Source organism: Euleptes europaea, chromosome 13, assembly GCF_029931775.1.
Source record: "Euleptes europaea isolate rEulEur1 chromosome 13, rEulEur1.hap1, whole genome shotgun sequence".
Lineage (NCBI taxonomy): Eukaryota > Metazoa > Chordata > Lepidosauria > Squamata > Sphaerodactylidae > Euleptes > Euleptes europaea.
In genome coordinates this window covers 48,014,285-48,035,682 of record NC_079324.1, presented here as the reverse complement: position 1 = coordinate 48,035,682, position 21,398 = coordinate 48,014,285, and the positions used below count along the sequence as shown (strand labels likewise).

The following is a 21,398-nucleotide window of genomic DNA, read 5'->3' as shown; positions in this document are numbered from 1 at the left end:
GGTCACTCCGAAGGGGCGGAAGTTTGCACGCCATTAGTAAGAGGCTCCGATGCGAAGTCAGAATCCGCAAACCGGTTTGGCGTTTTGAACTGCAGGGCCGTGAGGAAGGGTCGGGGGGCGGCCGAAGACGACCCCTTGGGCCAAAACAGAAGTCTGCCTTTCTTTCTCCAAACGGAGGGGAGAGGCAGAGAAAAGTCCCCAGCAGTCTTTCTCCAAACGCAGGAGAGACGCAGAGAAAAGTCCCCAGCAGTCATGCAGCGAAAACGCATGGGAGGTTTTGCCTTGAATTTGCCACTCTCTAAATGCACATTTCCCCCAGCCAAAACCTCAAAACGCAAAAATAAACCCCCATGCAAAGTTCTGAGAATTCAGATGGGGGGGAAGTGCATCTAGCGAGCGGCGAATCCAAGGCAAAACCTCCCATGCGTTTTCGCCCTACAAATCCTAGAGGGTGCAGCTGCAAGTTTACTCACAAGTCAGCCCCCCTTGGGTTCAGTGGGATTGACTCCCAAGGAAGCTCACGGGACCGCAGCTTGCCGAGCCCAGTGTTTACTCGGGAGGAACTGAGTGCTTGGTAAATGTGTATAGGACCGCGGGCTTCGGTTCTATTGTAAGCAAAAAGAAAGAAAGAAAAATTACAACCCAGTCTTGCGTCACCTTCCAAACTCTCGCATTTGTGTTGGGATAGGAAGCTTTACTGCCTGGGCCACACTCCACTTCGCCGGATACATGGCATTATATCCTTACCCTCGGTAGGTATATTTGCTCATGGATACAGAGAAGAAAAGGGGAGGGCGTTTGTAAACAGCGAAGCAAGAAAGGTTAGGAAACCGTAGACCACGCTCTCGATAGGAAACGATTAAATATTTTGGCTTTTCTGGGGAGGCTGGTCGTGCCTGGGTTCTGTGGGTTGTGGCCAAGTTCAATGAACTGCACCATCAGGAAATCTTTGTCAAATAAGAAAGTTCTGCAACCTCCCCGCCCTCTTTGCAGGCTCCGGGCTTTTCTGTACAGATGCCCAGAGACAGGTTTTCCACGTTACTTCCGCCCTTTCACGCCCCTTTGAAACTGGGAAGATATAAAGGTTACTTTTCAAAAACCAGCGTGGTTAAGAGCGACAATTCCCCGCTTCTCCACATGAAGCCTGCTGGGTGACCTTGGGCCAGTCACAGTTCTCTCCGAACTCTCTCAGCCCAGGCGGAGGCAGGCAATGGCAAACCACCTCTGAACATCTCTTGCCTTGAAAACCCTACGGGGTAGCCAGAAATCAGCTATGACTCGACGGCAATTTCCACCACAACTAAGGCTGATTTGGGGGGAGGATGGGAGCCTTTCCCCAGAACTTTGTGTGTGGGGGGGAGGGGGGACGTGGTGTTTTTAGTTTGCTTTTAATATAGTCCATGGAGTCATGAATCATCCAAAAATTGTCTTTCAAATACAAGAGCCCAGAAAACAATCTTCTGCATTTCCTCAAGAACAAACCTGGCCTAGTTCAATGGGACAGACTCAGTTCAGTGTGGGTAGTTGTAGGCGCAGACTCCAGCCTAAGACTAAATCTTGGCAGACTTATTTGTGAGTACAACCCTTTAAACCACACCGAAGCTTACTTCCGAGTAGACGGGCAGAGATTCGCGCGAAAGGAGAATGCCTGGAGCTTGCTCCGACGTCTAGAACGGGGAAAACAGAGCAGGCACGTGTTCGGATCTGGCCGGGGTCTCTCCCAAAGGGGCACCGCGCTTCTCTGGAAGACAAAGACAGCGTTTGTTTTGGGAGTTCAGAATAACCCGAGAGCCTCCAGACTCCAGCAGTACCATTTTTAGCGCTCACGAAAAAGGCCCCGGGGCCCTTTCTCGCTGCTTTAGGAGAAGGCTTTTTGGCCAAGATGCAATCACAACCGGAGCCGGTTGAGGGAGGGGGGATTGTTGTGCCATTGCGCCCCTCCCCTGGTGGGGATCCTGCTCTGAAAGCCAAGCAACTTGGTTTGCTTTGTAACCCCAGCTGGAGAATCCGTCTCCTCACCTCTGAAAAGTTAACTAAAGGCGTATAAAGCCAGGCTACCTAACACGCCCTAACCTGGATAGCCCAGGCTAGTCCGCCCTGGTCGTATCTCGGCAGCTAAGCAGGGCCGGCCCTGGTTAGTATTTGGATGAGAGACCACCAAGAAAGTCCAGGGTCGCAGGGCCAGGCAACGGCAAACCACCTCTGAGGGTCTCTTGCCTTGAAAACCCTACAGGGCCCCCTGGAATTGGGCTGCGACTTTCCTCTACCAACACCTACCAGTTCAAGACTCACTTTCACACAGCCCAAATAATGCACGTTCAATTCACTGTCAGTGCACCTTAAGGATCGTTTGCAAGTGGATTTTGCCAGTTCACACAGTAAAATCCACCTTCGAAGTGCATTGAAAGTGGATTGAAAGAGCATTATTTGGGCTGTGTGAAAGTGCCCAATGTAGCAGTACAAAGCCATGTGCTTTCAAAAGTTAAGTCACAGCAGTCTTCAGTGGAATGCACTGTGCAGTACATGCGCATAGGACTGCACAGCCTTCCTTACAATCCTTTGGGGTGAATGCAACGCGAGTATTCCCTTCCACCCTTCCCTCTATCTCCTTTGAAAGAGGCCTTCTTGTCGGCCCTGCCTCTCCCCCCACCCCGGAATCAGCCGGAGAGGGAAGCGTATTTATTTTGGTGAATCCGAGACACCGGTTCGTACACGGATCTCACCCGCCTGGCGCCAAGTGCTCTTAAGCGTGTGCGTCAAAAATGCCATGTTGGAGCAGCTAATCGCGTTAGATGTTCCGCTCGTATCTCTCTCGCCCGCATTTCGACGCCTCCAACCGGCCTCCCACCCCTGACGCGCACGCCGCCTGCCTCGCTCCCCTTCCAACACAGCCCCCTTTATCTCTGGCAGGAAGAGGAGAGGAGCAAGCCGGGAGGGAAGCTCGCCCTGGGCCCAGCCCCTCGCCTCGAAAAATGGCCTGTGTGATCCCGGCTTGTGTTTCGCGTTCCTACATTCATCTGCACATGCTGGCGCTCACGCCCGCCCACCCCTTTTCTCTGCAGACCCTGAAACCAACCAACAAGTTTTCCGACGCCTTAAAGACTTAAGCTGAAAGTTGAGGGCAGCAGGAAAAGAGGAAGACCCAACAAGAGATGGAAAGACTTAATAAAGGAAGCCACAGCCCTCAGTTTGCGAGATCTGAGCAAGGCTGTCAAAGATAGGACATTTTGGAGGACATTGAGTCATAGGGTCGCCATGAATCGGAAGCGACTAGACGGCACTTAACACACACACAAAGACTAGGGGCAGCTTGTATCCCCCCCCCCGACTTTTTGTTCAGACCAGAGGGGGGTCTCACTCGGTTGTTGCTAAAGGGAGAGCCTGCGGGCTCGCTGAAGACCAGCGGCGTCGCCATGACCCACTTCCCCAGATGCAAGAACCTCCACTGCGCAGATGACATGTTTGCCTTTGTTTACAAATTACTCCAATGAAGGTAAAGAGGCACAAGGCCGTGGACCTGACCCCTCCCACCACATCAATGAGAGAGAGAGATCAAAGTGCAGTTTTCGGCCAATGCAGAGCTTGCTGTCTCCTTCCAACGTCGCTTGTGTGTGCATGGACGGTAATACACGTATCTGATGAAGTGGACTGTACCGCACCAAAGCCTGTTGAATAAATCTCACCTGCCTGCTCTCTCTCGCGCTCTGTTGGTGCTTTTCTCCACATAATGTTTTAAATCCGTCTTCCTAGGTAACAATCCCCCCCATACGAGCACACCCGCTTTAGGCTAGTGCACCTCAGCTGCTGCGTCCTCAATCTGGCTAGGTTGGCGCCTCCGAAAAGAGCCCAGAGAATTTTTGACCGAGCACACCCACCCATGAACATGAGACCGCTTGCACACGTGCTCTGCCCCTTCCCGTGTATTGCTAACTTACAAGGCAGATCAGACCGGATCCAGGTCCCTAAGATAACCCGGCGGAGAAGGGGGGAAAGTAGGGGGTGGGCGGAGATCCAGGAGGGGAGGCTGAGTCTACCTATGGGCAAATGCTTTGCTCCTCACTTTCCTTCCCTGTGGACATTAAGGTGGAATGAGCAAAGGTGGATTGAGCAAAGGGGCCCCTTTTGCCGGCCCTCGTTTCTCTCCCCCAGCCTCAAGCCCCCCCTCCCCCCAAAAAAAAACCCAGCTCCCCAAACGCCTGACTTGTAGTCTTTGCCCCAGGAAAGAGGAGGTGTGAATTAAGAGCTGAGGTAGAGTGTAACTCATTAGGCGCCGGGGCACAGTGCGAGAAGTCTCCTTTCTATCCCCCCCCCAATCCCACCTCCCTCTTCAGCATTTTCTCTCCTCCCCCTCCGTTTTCCCAACCCCCTTCTCCCTCTGAAAACGAGGACGGGGGTCCCTTCAGACAGTGGGGATTTCACAGTTTGCTTTTCAAGCGCTCTAAACAAACAAACAGACGGCGAGGAGGCTCCTCTGATCCCAGAGCAGATTAAGAAGAAAGAATACAGCCGGGCGAAGGAAGGAGACTGTAGGCCCCAGGCGGGTCATAAAGGCGATCCTGGAGAAAGATAGCCTCGATCCTCCCCTCCCCTTCCCCTCCCCTCACCCAGCAAGTTGCGACAACCCAACCCTTCGCCCTTTCTCCAACCAAGTGAGAAGGAGGGGGGGGGAGAGAGAGAGAGATAAAGGAGTCAGCTGTGCTAATGGAAGAGGGAGGTGGATTGAAATGGGGAGGGTGTTGCTGAGACGTTGGGAAAGCCATGCGAGACACACCACAGCGAGATCCCCCGAATCCGTCAGCCCGTCCAACAGTCTGTCCCTAAATATATAAATAAACCTAACCGTGGATGCGGGCTTATTTGCAAACGCCCAGCTGGGGTGTCACACATTCCTCGGTCATTACGCGGTTCTTCACAGCGGCTCCTGCGACTGGTTCTCTATCTGGCTTATCTGCATAAGAAAGTAAGGACCTCCCCGCTGGACCAGATCAAAGGTCCATCTCCTCTGATATTCTGTTTCCCCGCAGTGGTTTTGCAGATGCCTCCCAGAAACCTACACTTGGGTGTCTTCCCTTCGCACCTTTGACCCCAGTGATTCAGGGTGGCGCTGATAGTAGCCACGGATAGACCTTTATCCAGTCATCTGACTCCTCATTTCACCTGCCTGGCTGTCCAGTCCAATACCTGGAGCATCTGCGAGGTTTGGAAAACAGCCTCGTTTTTGTTTTGTTTTTCATGCCAGTCCGCAAAACCCTTTTAACCTGCATCTAAAAGCACACCCCACCGCGCGTCGTCGATTTCAGTTATGGGACGAGCCCCCTTCCCCCCTCCCCAAATACTCACGCAAGCCGGGAGTAAAGCGTGCGTGCGCTTGCTCCTCCAGCCCCTGCTTCCCCGCTTCTGCAACCTCTTCGAATAAAGCCAGAGGAGTGGAGTGCGTGAATATGATGGGGGGGGGGGGGAGAGAGAGAGAGACGCTGCTTGGAATAGATCGGGAAGACAGACATGGCCTCTAAGCCTGGAGACTTCCAGGGGAGAGAAATTTGGAAATGTGCGTGTGTGTGTGTGCAGGTAGGGGGGGAGGGCAGTGCATTGTGCACCCGGAGGGGAAGCTGGGAGCCGATCGACGCGCGCCCCCCCCCCTTAACCTCCAACCGCTCTAGATGCCTCCTCCCCCGTTTATACCCCGCGTCCTTTTATCTTCCCCTGCCAATGAACGGGGAGAGAGAAGGCGATGAAATGAAAACCTTGCCCGGAGAGGCTGTTGATAAGTCCAAATTGAAAATGTCCCAAGCCGGGTCGGCGAGAGAGAGAACCGACTCCTCACCCCCCACCCCCTTTCCTTGGCGGCTTGGCCGGCGCTTCGGAGCTGGAGCCGGGCTGCTTCGGGGGCCAATGCGCCTCTCCGAAGCCCCCTAGAGGCTGATCTAGGGCTTACACGCTCTCTCTCACTGGCTGGCGCCTCGCCTCCCCAGCGTTGGCTCATGGCCCCCTCCCCTCTCTCCCCTCCCCTCCCTCCCCTCCCCTCCCCTCCCCGCTGATCATGTTGACATATTCGCACGGCACCGAGCGGCGGGGATGCTTCGCTGCAGCGTTACAGTTTCCGACACCTTCTTTTTATAACTCGCCTCTTGTCCCCCTCCGCTCGACCTGTCAAAACCACGCCTATGGAGCCACACAATTGGTCCGAAAGCGTCAAAGAGCCAATCAAGTATGCCGCAGCTGCCCTGCAACCCCACAACACATCCATACAATCCGGCGCAGGGAAGCAGCCAGGCTCAGACACGCACGCTCACCCCGGGGATCCGCGGCGGCCGGCGCCTCCTCGCCGCTCCGGGAGCCTCTCCGCCGCGCTCGCCGCCTCTCCTCGACCTCTCCCCAGCCGCGGCTGAGCCGAGAGGGGAGCGCAGCGCCCGGCCGCCCAGCGCCGGCCTTCCTAGAGCCGAGACTTGCGATTTTTTTTCCATTAAAAAAAAAAAAAGGCATTAGAGAAACAAAGAGTGGGAAGGGAGGAGGACTCCAAGGAGGACGCCGGAGAGAAGACGAGGGAAGAGGCGGCTTGGAAGCAAACTTTGGCAAAAGGCGCGCGGGCGAGGGGGAGGGGAAAACGGAAGCCACATTTTTCGCTGCAACTTTTTTTTTTGAGGCGCTGCTAACCGTAAGAAACCTGATTAAAACAGGATTTTTTAAAGGAAAAAAATCCATAATTTCCTCTCCTTTTCCTCCTCCTCCTCTCTCTGTGCATTTTTTTTTTTCATTCCACCTTTCCGATTTGGCGTTCGAAATAAAAAGGGAAAGGGGGGGCAAGCCACGGTGGGGGGAGAGCTCGCCCCGTCCCCCACCTATTTCCACCTTTGCAACACGAGAGCTCGCCGGAGGGAGGCCAACCGGCCGGCCGGCCTCCCCGAAGCAGATCTACCTGCACGACCTCCGTCGCCTGTCACCCCCGTCGCCTCCTTGCAGAAGCAGCGGCCGAAGTTCGGGGGGCTCCGAGGGGGCTCTTCCGCCCGCCTTCCCCCCCCCCCATTCCTTCCGAAACGAACATTTCCAGAAACAGCCGTCGCTAGCAGAAGCTCCCACTCAGGAGGGCAAGAAGCTCCCCAGAGCGCCCGAGTTCCGGGTAAAGATGCTTCCCAGCTTGGACTCGGCGGCCTGGACTGTCTGATGGCCGCGTGCGTCGCCCTGCTGCCCACACCCCCTCCGGTGGCTGACCTCCTCTTCTGACGACCCCCTTTCCCCGTCCCCCCCTCCCCTCCTTGCCTTCTGCCGTGAACCGTAGCCCGAGGATGAGCCGCTGAAGGCCGCTCGAAGATCCAGAACTCGCTGGGGCCGCTGCAAAGTCCCCCCCAGAGGGAGGCAGTTGGATGAACATCTCCATGAGAGAGCCCGTAATCCCTGGGACGAGCATGGCTTACCACCCCTTCCTCCCTCACCGGGCGCCGGACTTCGCCATGAGCGCCGTGCTGGGCCACCAGCCCCCTTTCTTCCCCGCTCTGGCTTTGCCCCCCAACGGGGCGGCGGCTCTCTCCCTCCCCGGGGCTCTGGCCAAGCCGATTATGGATCAACTGGTCGGGGCGGCCGACGCGGGCATCCCCTTCTCCTCCCTGGGACACCAAGCGGCGGCTCACCTGAGGCCTTTGAAGACCCTCGAGCCGGAGGAAGAGGTGGAAGATGACCCCAAAGTCCACCTGGAAGCCAAAGAGCTTTGGGAGCAGTTCCACAAACGGGGCACCGAGATGGTGATCACCAAGTCTGGAAGGTAAGGAGAGGTCGAGGGCGGCTGAGCAGAACTCGGCACCCCTCTCTTCCTGCTTCTTCCCCCTTCTCCTGCCTGCAGATTTCCAAACGGTCTGCCGTTGCAAAAAGTGTGTATGTTGGGGGGCGGGGGAGAGAACAACAAGATTGGGGGAATTGTTTGAGAACTGAAGGTGCTAGCGAAAGCTTTCAGCCCTTCAAAGACACTGGCCGCACCCTAAAGACGGGTGCCTGCCATGCGTGTAAGCATGCGTTTCTGTATTTGCTTGCACACACGTGCACATGTAGGAGTACACTCTCCCTTTATCTTTGGGCAGAATCGAGACCTACCTTAGAGGGGCTTGGTTGAGCGTGGTGGACAGAGTTTGCTCGGAAGGCTTTCATAACGACAGCCTGCAAATCCTCTGCCTGCTTACCGGAGAGTAAGCCCCACTGAAATGAGTGGGGCTTGCTTCCCAGCAAACAAGCATGAGATCTTGAGGAAGCCTCTAGAAGCCTACTTTCCACTTTGAGAGGGTTCCCCTTTAACTCACCGCCACAAACAGATCTGTTAAATTTATTTCCACGGAAAGTAAAGCACATTTTTGGGCTGAAGGAAGCCCCCCCCCCCCCTAAAACCCACTAGCTCAAAAGAACACACATGCGTTTAGGATCTCAGCTTTTTAGCAACGGTTTGGGTTCGCTTCTCTATATGCAGGCCCCACTAACCGCAGGCCTGTTTAAACCCAGCTAATCACAATTTGACAATAGGACAGAATGTTTTCGTCTGCCATAAAAAAACGTTTGCAGTTCTTTCAGAGAGCAATGGCGGGTGATGGGAATAAGAAGGCAAAGGAAAGGTATATTTTTCCCCTCGCACACCTCTGCAATTAGAAACTACCTGATTGGCAGTTAATTGCAATTACTACGTCTAATGGCTTGGCAAGAAGGCCGCATTTGGGAACAAATATTACCCTGGATAAATCCTTCTCAAGTCCTGCTTGCAATTCAAGACAGGGCTTTTTTGTTTCTTTAATGCGCTTGCAGTAATAAAGTGGTGCATAGAGCTGCAAGGCAGCGAGGATCGTGGCCATAACTTTCCCAGCAAGAGTCCAGTTGGTATTATCTACTCTTTGTGGACCCATTTCGATGTTAGTTTTTAATTTCCGTGTGTGTGCATGCGCATGTGTGTGCGTTCTGGACCCCGACAGTTCGATTCTCACTACAGCCTACTTGGAAGGAGACCCCTTGCAGTTTGGAAATTAGCTTCAAGAACTGGGGAGGGGGTGTGGTCATCTTCCTAGGTCTCCTGTATTTGTGGATTAGGAACCTTATTTGGAATACTATTGCTTGTGAAACTATGGATCCACTCACACGGGCCTCTTCAATTGCCCGCATTCCAGCAAGGGCCTGTCTTCTTTTATTTTTCAAATCCAGAGAGTCAGCCCTTCTATTCAATAAAGCAATCAATCTAGATGATTAAACCAGGTTTTTTTTTAAGTGTGTGGGGTGGGGTGATAAACTTATGAAACCAACCTATTTCTGCGGAGGAGCCAGCAGCTAAATTGTTGGGGGAGACGCTTGCTATATTTTACTAAACTCTTTGCTTTGGTTGTGTCTCTTCTCCTCCCGTCTGTCTTGTCTGTCTGTTAGGAGAATGTTCCCACCATTTAAAGTGAGGTGCACAGGGCTAGATAAAAAGGCCAAGTACATTTTGCTGATGGACATTGTGGCGGCGGACGATTGTAGATATAAATTCCACAATTCCCGGTGGATGGTGGCCGGGAAAGCCGACCCCGAAATGCCAAAGAGAATGTATATCCACCCGGATAGCCCAGCGACAGGCGAACAGTGGATGTCGAAAGTCGTCACGTTCCACAAACTGAAACTGACTAATAATATTTCGGACAAACACGGATTTGTGAGTGCTTTTCATTTTTTAAAAAATGTGTGTCGGGCTATTTCCCCTGTTTTGCTCCTCTGTACCCTTACTTTTCTTTGCAAGGAAAGAAATAAAGAAGGCAGACTTTTAGCAAGGGCTCACACTGAAGTCGAGGCACGCAACCAGAGTCGACAGTTTATCCCAGGCCGGGGCAACCTGAGCTTCGGAAACTTCCCATTTTAAAAAGGAAGGACAAACTGAAATTATACGCTGGCAGTTAGGGAGATATGCCGGCACTTTGTTGGGTTCTTTGTGTGCTTGTGTGGGGGTGGGGGTGTGTGGAAGCGTGCCTTCCTAGGTAGTCAGAGAGGTTCATCTCTAAGACTCTCAATGGCATTATGGCCACTTATGCATGGGACATTTTGCCTTGGATTTGCCGCTCTCTAGATGCACATTCCCCCCATCTGGTTTCTCAAAACTCTTCATGGGGGCTTATTTTTGAGTTCTTAGAATTTGGATGGGAAATATGTGCATCTAGAGAGCGGCAAACCCAAGGCAAAATTTTTAGCACAAATGGCCTCCGCAAACTTTCCAAAGCAACGGCTTATTAGTCAATTTCTTCTCTAAACTAGCAGGATTCGCATTCAGTTTAGAATGGAGAGGAGAGGTGGAGGATAATTTTGCATCCCGTTTATTCGGCCGTGTGCCCTCTGCAATAGCAGAAAAGAAGTTATGGGAAAGTGGGGACAGAAGGAGAGAAAAAAACAGAGGTGGCGGGGGAGAGAAGCATTTATGCAATCCCAGCGGGGGCCTACGTGAAGTCCAACTGCCTGGAATTTCAGCCGATTTCGTCCCCTAATCGTTCTGAAATCCCAGCCTGTCTTTGGGAGAGAGTCGAGGGCTCAGGCCGCCAGTGGTTACATTAGCTGGTCTCCTCGCCCGGGCTGTTTACCGTGAGCAAATGGAACTCCGAAGCAAACACTCCAGTAACAAGTACAGCAACCAGATCGATAACTGTTTTCTTCGGGAGAAAAAGCGGGGAGGGGGAAAGAGAGTCTCGCTGACTAACAGGCGTTTGCGGATCTTAGGCGCTTCCTGCAAAGGTCTCTGAGCTTCCAAGCACAGTTGGGGCGATCTCTCCATATTTATATATTCCCAGATCAGCTTCGGTCCAATTTTCAGCCATTGCAGCGAGGCTGTTTTTGTTTCGAGGGGGGGGGGAACGTTTTTCCTTAACGCCAAAGATTCCCAAGCAAAGACCGTGTCCATTTACGCATGGGAGGTTTTGCCTTGGATTCGCCTCTCTCTAGGTGCACATTTCCGCCATCTGAGTTCTCAAAACTCTGCATGGCGGCTTATTGTTGAGTTTTGGGAAATTGGATGGGGAAAGTGTGCCTCTAGAGTGCCTTTGCAAATCCAAGGCAAAACCTCCATGCATAAATGGCTCTTGTAAGATGGCCGGCAGGGAAGGGAGGCCTAGAGGTAGCAGAGGGAAGTTGGAAGCTCCAGTTCTGGTGGAAAGTGCGCAGTTTCCTTCTGACCCGGTCTCCATGCTGCTGTCTCTCCCCCCCCCCCCCCGCGTTCCCCCCCACCACACCCCCATTGCAGACTATCTTGAACTCCATGCACAAGTACCAGCCGCGGTTCCACATTGTTCGGGCCAACGACATCCTCAAACTGCCTTACAGCACCTTCCGCACTTACGTTTTCCCGGAGACCGAATTCATCGCGGTTACTGCATACCAGAACGATAAGGTAAGGGGGATTAAGAGCCGTGTATTTAGGGGGAGGGGGAAAGTATGCTCGAGCCGGGGTTAACTCTTTGAAATTGGCTTAGAAAATTCCCAACATTTGGGCCTCAGCCTCCCTCCCCCCCTTCTACTTTCCCTTAGGCAGCTTGCAAAATCAACTTAAAAGGGGGAAATTAAAATCCTCCTGATGGCTAGTGTTCAATCTATAAAGCTCATTGGGGGGGGGCGTTACGAGGGGCTGGAGATAGATTAGATTTTGCAGTCCTGGGTGCCTGTTTGAGGATTCATTCATTGAAACTGCACTGGCAACCAAACCAAAATCTGTTTCTTATTATATTAAAAAAAACCCTCCCCAATACTGCAATATTTTTATTAATAGATTTGGGATTCTTGAATGGGGTGTGAGTGGGAGAGAGATAGGCATGTATGGAAGAGCTCCGTCTGGTAGCTTTTGACAAGAAAACCTGGACCGACCTTTAAAAGAGTAAGAAGGAGAAAGGGTTTTTTTTTAGTACCCCCAACATACCCCCAGTTATTATCATAATTCTGTTTATAGGAGGCCGCCCACCACAGCGGGAGCCTGGCCAAGGGGGAAATTTATGGTAATGAATTCAAGGCGAAGGACTCCCAAAAGGTGGTCTTTTGCTTTGCTGTGAATGAGAGAACTTTGCAGCTTGAACTGCCCCCCCCCCCGTTTGTGAATTTTGGGAAGCCTTGTCAGATGGAAGCCCCGGCATGTACTATTGGGGGTGGGGTTGTTATAGCACAGCCAGGCTGTTTCGAAAGCCAAACTCTGTGGTAGTGAATGTGGCCTACTTCTGTTTCTGGATTGGGGGTGGGAGGGAAAAGCTGAGTTGGCCTTTGGTTGGTCTTATCGCGGTTGTTTTGGTGGCTTCTTCAGGAAACCAAGGCCCGTTGGGGGGCCCGGACACAAGAGCTAGCAAAGGGCCATTTCGTTCCGAAGTAGGTTTGGGGTCACCCTGTAGTCTTCCAATAGAAAAGGGCAAGAGTCCAGCAGCACCTTAAAGACTAACAAAAATATTTTCTGGTAGGGTATGAGCTTTCGTGAGCCACAGCTCACTTCTTCAGATACTGTGAATTATCTTCCAATAGAGTAGGCCAGGGCGTCGGGCTCAAGAGTCTAGTGTCTCCCATCCATTGACTTCGCTGGTTCTCTCTCTCTCCCCCCACCCCCCACCGGAGCCTAGCCCCGTGCAAAGGAGAATGCGCCTGTCTGATTGCCGTGAAATTTACGTGTAAAAGCGCTCTGTAATTGAAGCGGAGGTCCCTGGCCTTCCGCGTTATCTCGGGCGATCTCCTGCGAAGGTCAGAACCCGCATTCCAGCTCTCGCCTAAGCGGCCCCGGTCGGATTCATTAAGCGCTTTGCTGTGCAATTCGAAAGTAATGGGTTGACCCTGATTGGCCTGCCTTGCGCTGACTCCAAACCGAAAGGTTTGACTCCGGTTTCTCGGGGCCCCTCAGCCCTCTCGAAAGCAGAACTGAAGTCAGTCCGAGGGACAGGGAGGAGAAACCAAGGTTCAGAAATGGGACGGTGCTATCCAGAAGAGGGGGAAAGGAAGGAATAGATCATTTCGGGTCCCTTTCCCACCTTCTGGGCGCCAGCAACTCTTACCAAGAGAAGTTAAGACCTTCTGCGTTCCGGTGATTTCATAACTAAGCAGGTGCTTCGCTTTCTCCCCCACCCCTGCAAGGATTTGAACGGAACTTACAAGTGCTTGACTTTGGCCCAAATAACCTTGAAAACCACGTCAATCGGGAAACCAGAGAGGCGCACATATTTCCAGCGTGATCTCCAAAAACCTGAAAAGGGCCATAGTTCGGGCTCAACGCCTGCATGTTTTGCACAGGATATTCGACGTTAGCCACCCCCCCTCCCCCGGTACACCCCCACCCTACATATACACACAAGCACGATCGCTGTAGAAAGTAATTACATAAAGTATTTTATTATAGCAAGCGGGTGACCACTGTTCCTTTGCGGTTTAATTATGGCAGGTAAAGAGTTTAAACTGAAACATAACTTTTAATGGGTGGCAGGGGCTGCGTTCCATTCATTCCTCGGCGGGGGTTTAGGGAAGCCAAAAAGCAAACAGCCCCGGCGGTGTAATTGACTAGCCCGAATGGAGATGTAATTGGCTAGCGAAATGGCCAGGCATGCCCTTCGGCTGCTTGTGGGTGCCCCCAAGGTAACCAGCAGTAAATGGTAGGAAGACAACTCTGGTTTGTCGTTTGCAGAGGAACCCTGTTGGTTGTGCGTGTGCGTTTTCAATCAATCGGTGGCACACGATCTAGTAATCCTGAGCAAGCCCCGTGGAAAGGAATGGGCGCTCTCAGACAAGTTGCCATTAATTTCCTTGGAAAGGCCCAGGAAAAACTTCCTGCTGGAATTGCCTGCCCTTGATTTGAAAGGGGAGAGACTTGGAAATAAGTCTAGAAATTAGACTAGAGTGATTAGAACAGAATGACTGGGATAGAATTAAAATAGAATGATTGGAATAGAAATGATTCTCCCTTATTTATATTCCCCCCTTTCTTTCTTTTTTAAATAGATAACCCAACTGAAAATCGACAACAATCCATTTGCTAAAGGCTTTCGTGACACAGGGAATGGGCGGAGGGAGAAAAGGTAAGTCTGTGTACTCTCACATTTTGTCGGAGTTTGCAACTCTGTAGGGCAGTCCAGAGGTCAGCTTGGAAATCTCTCTCTTCCTGAGAGGTGTTTTGGTTAACAGGCAGTTGTGTGTGTGTTGGGAGGGATGTGTTCTAGCCTAATTAGGAACTGTCTCTTTTTTTAAAAGAAAGAAAAAGTATTTCGCAAGCGCCCAGTGTGGTGTTCTATGCCACCCAAGGGAGAAATCTTCTCCCAAAACAAGGATATTGGCTGGGACATGTGTTTGTAATTGGCACCCCATTGCAATGAGAAATGTCGAGCAGAAAAGGGGGAGGGAGAGTGAAATGTGGCCAGGGCTGCTGTTCTTCTAAGAGGCAGCAGTAAAGGGACCTCCTGAGATGTTGTACTAACCTGATCTTAAGCCGCCTGTACATGAAGTGTTGGGTTTCAAATATGACTTCATGAGAAAAGGGTGAAGTTTAAAGCATGCAGTGTGTGTGTGTGTGTGGGGGGGGGAGAATAAGAATATGCAATTGGTGACTCCTTCACTGAGAACTGGAGCGTGATTGTGTGAGGCACCCTTTCCATGTGAATATTTCTTTGGCTCTAATGAGCAAAATGTTCAACTACATGGGCACTGGTATCATCCAGCCAGAATTATGCACCCTTTTCTTCCAATAGACGTCTAGCCCGATCCTATAGGTTTACTTAGAAGTAAGTCTCATGATTTCGCAGGGATTTAAGGCCAAGTAACAGTGCATAAGATGCAGCTTTAGGCATCAGCTTGGCTTCTCCAGCTGGGATAAGGTGCTTTTCTTTGGTTGGATCACACCTGGTGTGTTTTTTCTTTTAGCATAAGTGATACAGAACACCTTTGTATGGGTGGCAGAACAGATAGGGGCAGAGAGAGAAACAGAGACTCACAAGCTGAATAATGCACTTTCAATCCACTTTCAATACACTTTGAAGCTGGATTTTACTGTGTGAAATGGCAAAACCCTCTTGCATTGAAAGTGGATTGAAAGTGCATTATTTGGCATGTGCAGAAGTGCCCAGAGAGAATCTTTGGCCCATTTAACAAGAATAAAACTCATATTCAAGAGATGCCGAAGGTGGTTTCTCATATCTCTCTAACTCGAGTATGGTTTTATGCTATCAATTGCTGGTGAGAATATGGTATTAAAACGATTCACCCGCAACTTCGAGGACGCCTGATATTCCAGGAGCCCCATGAAATTTGACAGTTGCTTTCTCTCCTTGGCCCTCATATCTGCTTCATTATTTGATCGCCACCCCCAAACTGTACCAAACTTTGGAGAGTTGAGTTGTCCACATCTGGTATGAGAGATTTGCAAAGCATCTGTTTCAGATGCCATTTATCAGGAAAAATGGAAGGGGGGCTGAGCATTGTGTGTCTTTTATTTACATGGGGGTGGTTATCTGTGGATTTTGGAGAGTTCCTGCTGCTTTGAACTGATGTGTCCACAACTGACTCCAGTTGTGCCTTTCCAACACTTCCTAAACAGGCTTCTTCCCCTTCCGCCCAGGGAAGCGCCACAAGCCCGCTAAACAGTCAACCGGAACCTTCTTAAGCAAACACACTATTTTGCTCCAAGGAAAAAAATATATGGAAGTTTTCAGCAGTCCGGTGCAGACAGGAGCCATCCCAATGATTTTTAAGGGCCTGGTCCAGAGGAAATAGGTGGTGGATCTCAGCCTACCATTGCAGAACTGTTACTTTGTGGAGACCCACAAGAGTTTAGTGCCATCTACCTGGGTTTAGAAAGCAGATGCTCAGACCTCAACTCCCTGCTTGCTCCTCGACACTCATGTGCAGCCCTCCCAGGGCTGCCCTGTTAAATGGGGCTTATCCCCCCCATTTAGGATTGCTGTCTTAATTTGGAAGCAATTCCTCTCCCATTGGAGCTGCACCCCCAGCCCAGCCTTCGCTGAGATGAGCAATGGGTTGGAGTTCTTGGGGGTGCGTGCGCATCATGGTGGTACCTGTTTGCTTTGCGTTTGAACCCACCGATCTCCCCCTCCCCTCTAGAAAACAACTCACCCTTCAGTCCATGAGGGTTTATGACGAGAGGCAGAAAAAAGAAAACGGGACCTCGGATGAGTCCTCTAGCGAGCAAACAGCGTTCAGGTGCTTCGCCCAGTCCACCTCTCCCGCCGTCTCCGCTGTGGGCACCTCTAATCTTAAAGGTGAGGACACCCGTCTGTCCCTCCCTCGGTATATCTATGTTTTTTTTTTCTCTCTGTACCAGGAGGCCTCGCTCACTCTTCCTCTGTGTTTAAACTCGGGAGTTATTGCATTTTTTTTTTTTTTGGCATGTCCTTTGGGCTGAAAAGAGCTTGGCTGAATCGAAATCATAATATGTTTTTTTTTTTTTTTTTAAAGAAAACGGCGATTTTGCAAACGGATCTGCTGAAAAGGCTCCAAGCGTTTAAAATCCCACTTTCGCCTTTTCCGCCTTATATCTATATTTCTTCTGTGGTTTGAAGGGAGTCAGCCAGCGCTGGCTGAGGCAGGGGAGCAAAGACAGACCACGGGGCAAAAGTTCAGCAGCTCAACCACGCTATTAATATTCATATTGGAATTCTTTTTTATTATTATTATTATTAAGGAAAGGTTTCTTCCTCCGCTGTCCCCTTCATTACCCACAAGGAAAGCACTAGGAACTCTTTCTTTCTTTCTTTCTTTCTTTCTTTCTTTCTTTCTTTCTTTCTTTCTTTCTTTCTTTCTTTCTTTCTTTCTTTCTTTCTTTCTTCCTTCCTTCCTTCCTTCCTTCCTTCCTTCCTTCCTTCTCTCCCTCCCTCTCTCCCTCTCTCCCTCCCTCTTTCTCTCTTTTTCTCTCTCTCTCTGGTCCCTGAATATATGGGCTACAGTGGAAGTGAAGCAATTTGGCTGCACGATTTGGAAGCGTGCTATATTGGCTGAAGCGATCAGAGTTTAATTTGATTTTTATACTCACTTGGAATTTTTTTATAAGGAAGAGTTAGTCTCTCTTCCACACACACAGAAAGACAATCTCGACAGAGATGGTTTCTCAGAAGCCTTCCACGTGAAAGGAGAAAATAGATGAGGGCGGGGGGGGGGGGGCGTGGATTTAAAGTATATCACAGGCACTGAATCTAAGGCTAGAAAGAAGCCAGACTCCTGTCTAAACTTCCATGCATTTGAAGAAGAGAAACTGTTCCAAGAGCAGCCGATAAATAAAACCTGGAAAGTGAAGGTTACCCTTCCTCTTACCCTGACTGGAGATTTATCATGGAAGAAAAGAGGCAATTTGGTGCAAGGGGTGGAGCGCCTGGGTTGACTAGCAGGCAAAGAACCCTACCTCCACGTCTGAGGACATTTAAACCTGTCGAGCGCCTCCCCGCGAGGAGACCGGTCTCGGCTCGAGGTGGCAGGCAGGAACTCGCAGAATCCTGCATTGTTTCCGGAGGAAGAGTGGCCTTCCTCTCTGAGGGGGTCAGGTTTGGAGGTTTTGCGCGGAGGCCCCAGGGTGCGCTCCCAACCTCCTGGCAGGGCCCCCCGGCCCTACCGCTTGAACCCCTCCCTGAGGCAGCCCTTCAAGTCTGCATAAATCTGGCGATGCTCTGTATTCCGGGCCAGACAGGGGGCTGCTGGGAAGCGTGTGCCAGCGAAGGGGGGGGGGGAGTGCAATACAACGAGTCATTTCCTGTGCTGTTCGCCCTCCTCAAACTGTTGGGGTCAGCTCTAAATGTCTGCGCTGAAGTCCCAGATTAAGAGGGGAGGGAGGCCCTAGGGAAACACTACCGCTTGGGTCCTTTATACGGCTCCTCTTCCCCCCCCCCCCAACCCCTCCGAATCTGCTCTTAACTTCTTGCTCTTAACTTCACTCCCCTTTCCTCTCCAGATTTGTGTCCCAGCGATGGCGAAAGCGACTCGGAGAGCAAAGAAGACCCCCTGGAGGCCAGCGACTCCGGGAAAATCACCACCACCACTACGGCCGGCACCCTCAACAGCAGTCCGGCCGCAGCAGCGACAGGGGCGGGAGGAGGGGCGGGAGATGCCCGGGAGAAGCCCAGCCCCTCCAAGCCTTCTCTCTTCCTGCCGGACTCGGCCGGCAGCCGGAGCCGAGAGGGCGCCCCCAAGGCGCCGCTGGACTCCAGGCACAGCCCCGCCGCCATCTCCTCCAGCACCCGCAGCCTGGGGGCCGAGGAGGTCAAGACCCCCCCGCGGGAGGACTGCCGGGGCCTGGCCAAGGAGCCCTTCGCCCCCCTGACGGTTCAGACGGACAGCGCCGGGCACCTGGCCCAGGGACACTTGCCCAGCCTGGCCTTCCCCCCAGGCCTGGCCGGCCAACAGTTCTTCAACCCGCTGGCCAACGGGCACCCGCTGCTGCTGCACCCCAGCCAGTTCGCCATGGGGGGCGCCTTCTCCGGCATGGCCGGCATGGGCCCCCTGCTGGCCACCGTCTCTGGCGCCTCGGCGGGAGTCACCGGCCTGGACAGCACCGTGATGGCCACGGCGGCGGCGCAGGGACTGTCCGGCGCAGCGGCTGCGGCGGCCGCGCTTCCCTTTCACCTGCAGCAACATGTCTTGGCCTCACAGGTATTTACTGCCCTCTTCCCCCTCCCCTCCTCCCGCGGGGACAGGAGCCATGGGGGGCTGGTGGGGGGGGTCGTCCGGGTGCTCTTTCCGCTCTTTCCTTCACTCCACCAGCAACTGGCAGGGCCAGGGAAGAAGAAGAAGAAGAGTTGGTTTTTATATGCCGACTTTCTCTACCACTTAAGGGAGACTCAAACCGGCTTACAATCGCCTTCTCTTCCCCTCCCCACCACAGACACCCTGTGAGATAGGTGGGGCTGAGAGAGAGTGACTTGCCCAAGGTCCCCCAGCTGGCTTCACATGTAGGAGTGGGGACACAAATCCAGTTCACCAGATTAGCCTCCGCGGCTCATGGGGAGGAGAAGGGAATCGAACCCAGTTCTCCAGATCCGAGGGAGAACAGAAGGCGCCTACCAAGGCTGAGGTGCCTTTTATGCCAGAGAGGTTTTGCCTTGGATTCGCTGCTCTCTGAATGCACATTTTCCCCAGCCACATTCTCAAAACTAAAAAATACAACCCCATGCGGAGTTTTGAGAATTCAGGTGGGAAAAATGAGCATCTAGAGAGCGGCAAATCCAAGGCAAAACCTCCCGTGCATTTTCGCCCTAGGCTTCTTTCTTCCCCACCCCGGAAAATAACTCTTTACATAGATGTTCCCATAGACCAGTGGTATCCAGTCTTTGGCCCACCGCCCCCTTGGTTCCACAAGCTCAACCTCAGCTCCCCCTACCCTATCCAACAACACAGTTGAAGGGGCCCGCCTCTAGTGCCCCCCCCCCGCTGCCCCCTTGCCTCTTAGTGCCCCCCTAGGAAATCCCACACACCCCCTGGGGGTGGTACTACCCACTTTGGGAACCACCGCTAGAGAAAGAGCTCCCCACCCCACTCGCTTGGTCAAAATGAGCCCTTAACAGGAAGAGTCCGGAGATTGGGGTAAGGACATTTCTCCGCAGACCCGATGCTTCCCGGTAGTGTTAGTGCATGCTCCGAAATTAGGTGGGGATTCGTTGGTTCTGGACCCTGTTTTTTCCTGCTCTAAACACAGGACACCCCCTCTTTATGTTTAGGACAACTTTAGGAGGCTGACTCCAGAGAGGCTGAGACTCAGCCTCAGGTCACACATTATTATTTTTGGCTGAGTAGAGATTTGAATGCAGGTCCGCCTGGTATATCAAAATCACACCCGGGGATCTCGTTTCGTGTAATAGCCCTTTCTCTCTGAGCCGACAGGCAGGCAAACATCCTCATAAGGCATATTTTAAGGAGAACCAGCCGCGGCAGGAGAATCCCCGGGGTCTCCCCCGACAGCGGAGAGTAGTTTCTTCTCGCAGCCTGGAATTTACCCGCCAGTCTCGTCCCAAGCCGAGTCAACATCTCCTTTGCTTAAAACGTGGGCCTTATTATTGGGGGGGTTTTGGTTTTTTTTTTTTTTTTTAAGACAGCTTCTCTCCTTCTCGGTTTCCCCTTTCCTCTGGAGGTGTTGAGTCCAGCGGTTGGAAAGGCAGCCGAGGGTGCTCAGCACCTCGAGAGATGAATGGCCGAGGAGGGAATCTCCAAGTAGCCTGGCTTTTTTGGCCGGGGGCCCTGGCCTTCAATCCGCAGCGCCGGCGCCAGGGAATGAAACGGGGGTTGGCTGAGAAACGCCTCTCGGAGGCTCCGAGCCGGCTCTGCTTTCCACGTGGGGAGGGGCCGAGGCTCAGTGGCAGAGCCTCTGCTTGGTACGCAGAAGGTCCCAGGTTCAATCCCCGGCCTCTCCAGTTAAAGGGACTAGGCAGGTAGGTGATGGGAAAGACCTCTCTGCCTGAGACCCTGGAGAGCCGCTGCCAGTTTGAGTAGACAATACTGACTTTGAGGAACCAAAGGTCTGGTTCAATGTGTGTTCATGTGTGCAAGCGGGGCCCTTATGTGAAGCATGTGCGTGCGTGGGGGTGGGAAAGGATCGGTTGTGCACAGGAGCGCTCTCTTCATTGAGCCTCCCGTACGTGCTGGGGAAGGGAGGGCACAGTAATCCCCACGGGTGTTTCCAGGCGTCTTTCCGCCCTCCTGCGCGCCTGCCTTCTGGCACCCAGCCCGCAATCCCCCCCTTCCCCTAGCCGCCGACTGACCGCCGCCCCTTTGCTGCTTCCTTTCTCCCTGCAGGGCTTGGCCATGTCTCCCTTCGGAAGCCTCTTCCCTTACCCCTACACCTACATGGCGGCGGCGGCGGCGGCCGCCTCGACGGCCGCCAGCAACTCGGTGCACCGGCACCCCTTCCTCAGCGCCGTGCGCCCTCGCCTCCGCTACAGCCCCTACTCGGTGCCGGTGCCCCTGCCCGACAGCAGCAGCCTGCTCACCACGGCCGTGCCCTCCCTGGTGGGCGCGGCGGAAGGCAAAGGCGGCGCCCTGGCACCCAGCCCGGCCTCGGGAGCCTTGGATTCCGGCTCGGAGCTCAACAGCCGCTCGTCCACGCTCTCCTCGGGCTCCGTCTCGCTGTCCCCCAAGCTCTGCGGCGACAAGGAGGCCACCAGCGAGCTGCAGAACATCCAGCGCTTGGTGAGCGGGCTGGACTCCAAGCAGGACAGAGCCCGGAGCGGGTCGCCCTAGACGGTCCCCCCCCCTCGACCCCACCCACCCCTCTTCTGAAGCCGGGGACCCTTGCTTTGCCCCTTACTGGAACCCGGACTGTCCCATTTCTGTCCTGAAATTGTGGAGGGGGGGGGAGGATGGAGTCGCGGTTAACAAGCTGCTATTCGGAACCAGACTGTGGCGTCCCCGTCCCCCCCCCTTGGACTGGGGGGGGGAGCGAGGGGCGGGCGCCGATTCCGGCCGGGTCTGGGATT

At 53.0% G+C, this 21,398-nt stretch overlaps 1 protein-coding gene across 1 annotated transcript; it reads left to right on the top strand.

Annotated features, from left to right (window-relative positions):
- The first annotated feature begins 7,341 nt into the window (after positions 1–7,341).
- On the top strand, positions 7,342–21,172 carry TBX3 (T-box transcription factor 3). The gene is made up of 7 exons (XM_056859652.1): positions 7,342–7,756; positions 9,385–9,652; positions 11,222–11,368; positions 13,936–14,012; positions 16,048–16,205; positions 17,885–18,582; positions 20,719–21,172. The coding sequence occupies exons 1-7, from the start codon at positions 7,362–7,364 to the stop codon at positions 21,160–21,162; spliced, it is 2,187 nt and encodes a 728-aa protein (XP_056715630.1). The 5' UTR covers positions 7,342–7,361; the 3' UTR covers positions 21,163–21,172.
- Positions 21,173–21,398: the final 226 nt, after the last annotated feature.

Coding starts and splice junctions, on each gene's coding strand:
- TBX3 (XM_056859652.1), top strand. CDS start 7,362: ATGAACATCTCCATGAGAGAGCCCGTAATCCCTGGGACGAGCATGGCT. Junction 11,369..13,935: donor CTGCATACCAGAACGATAAG/GTAAGGGGGATT, acceptor TTTTTTAAATAG/ATAACCCAACTGAAAATCGA. Junction 18,583..20,718: donor AACATGTCTTGGCCTCACAG/GTATTTACTGCC, acceptor TTCTCCCTGCAG/GGCTTGGCCATGTCTCCCTT.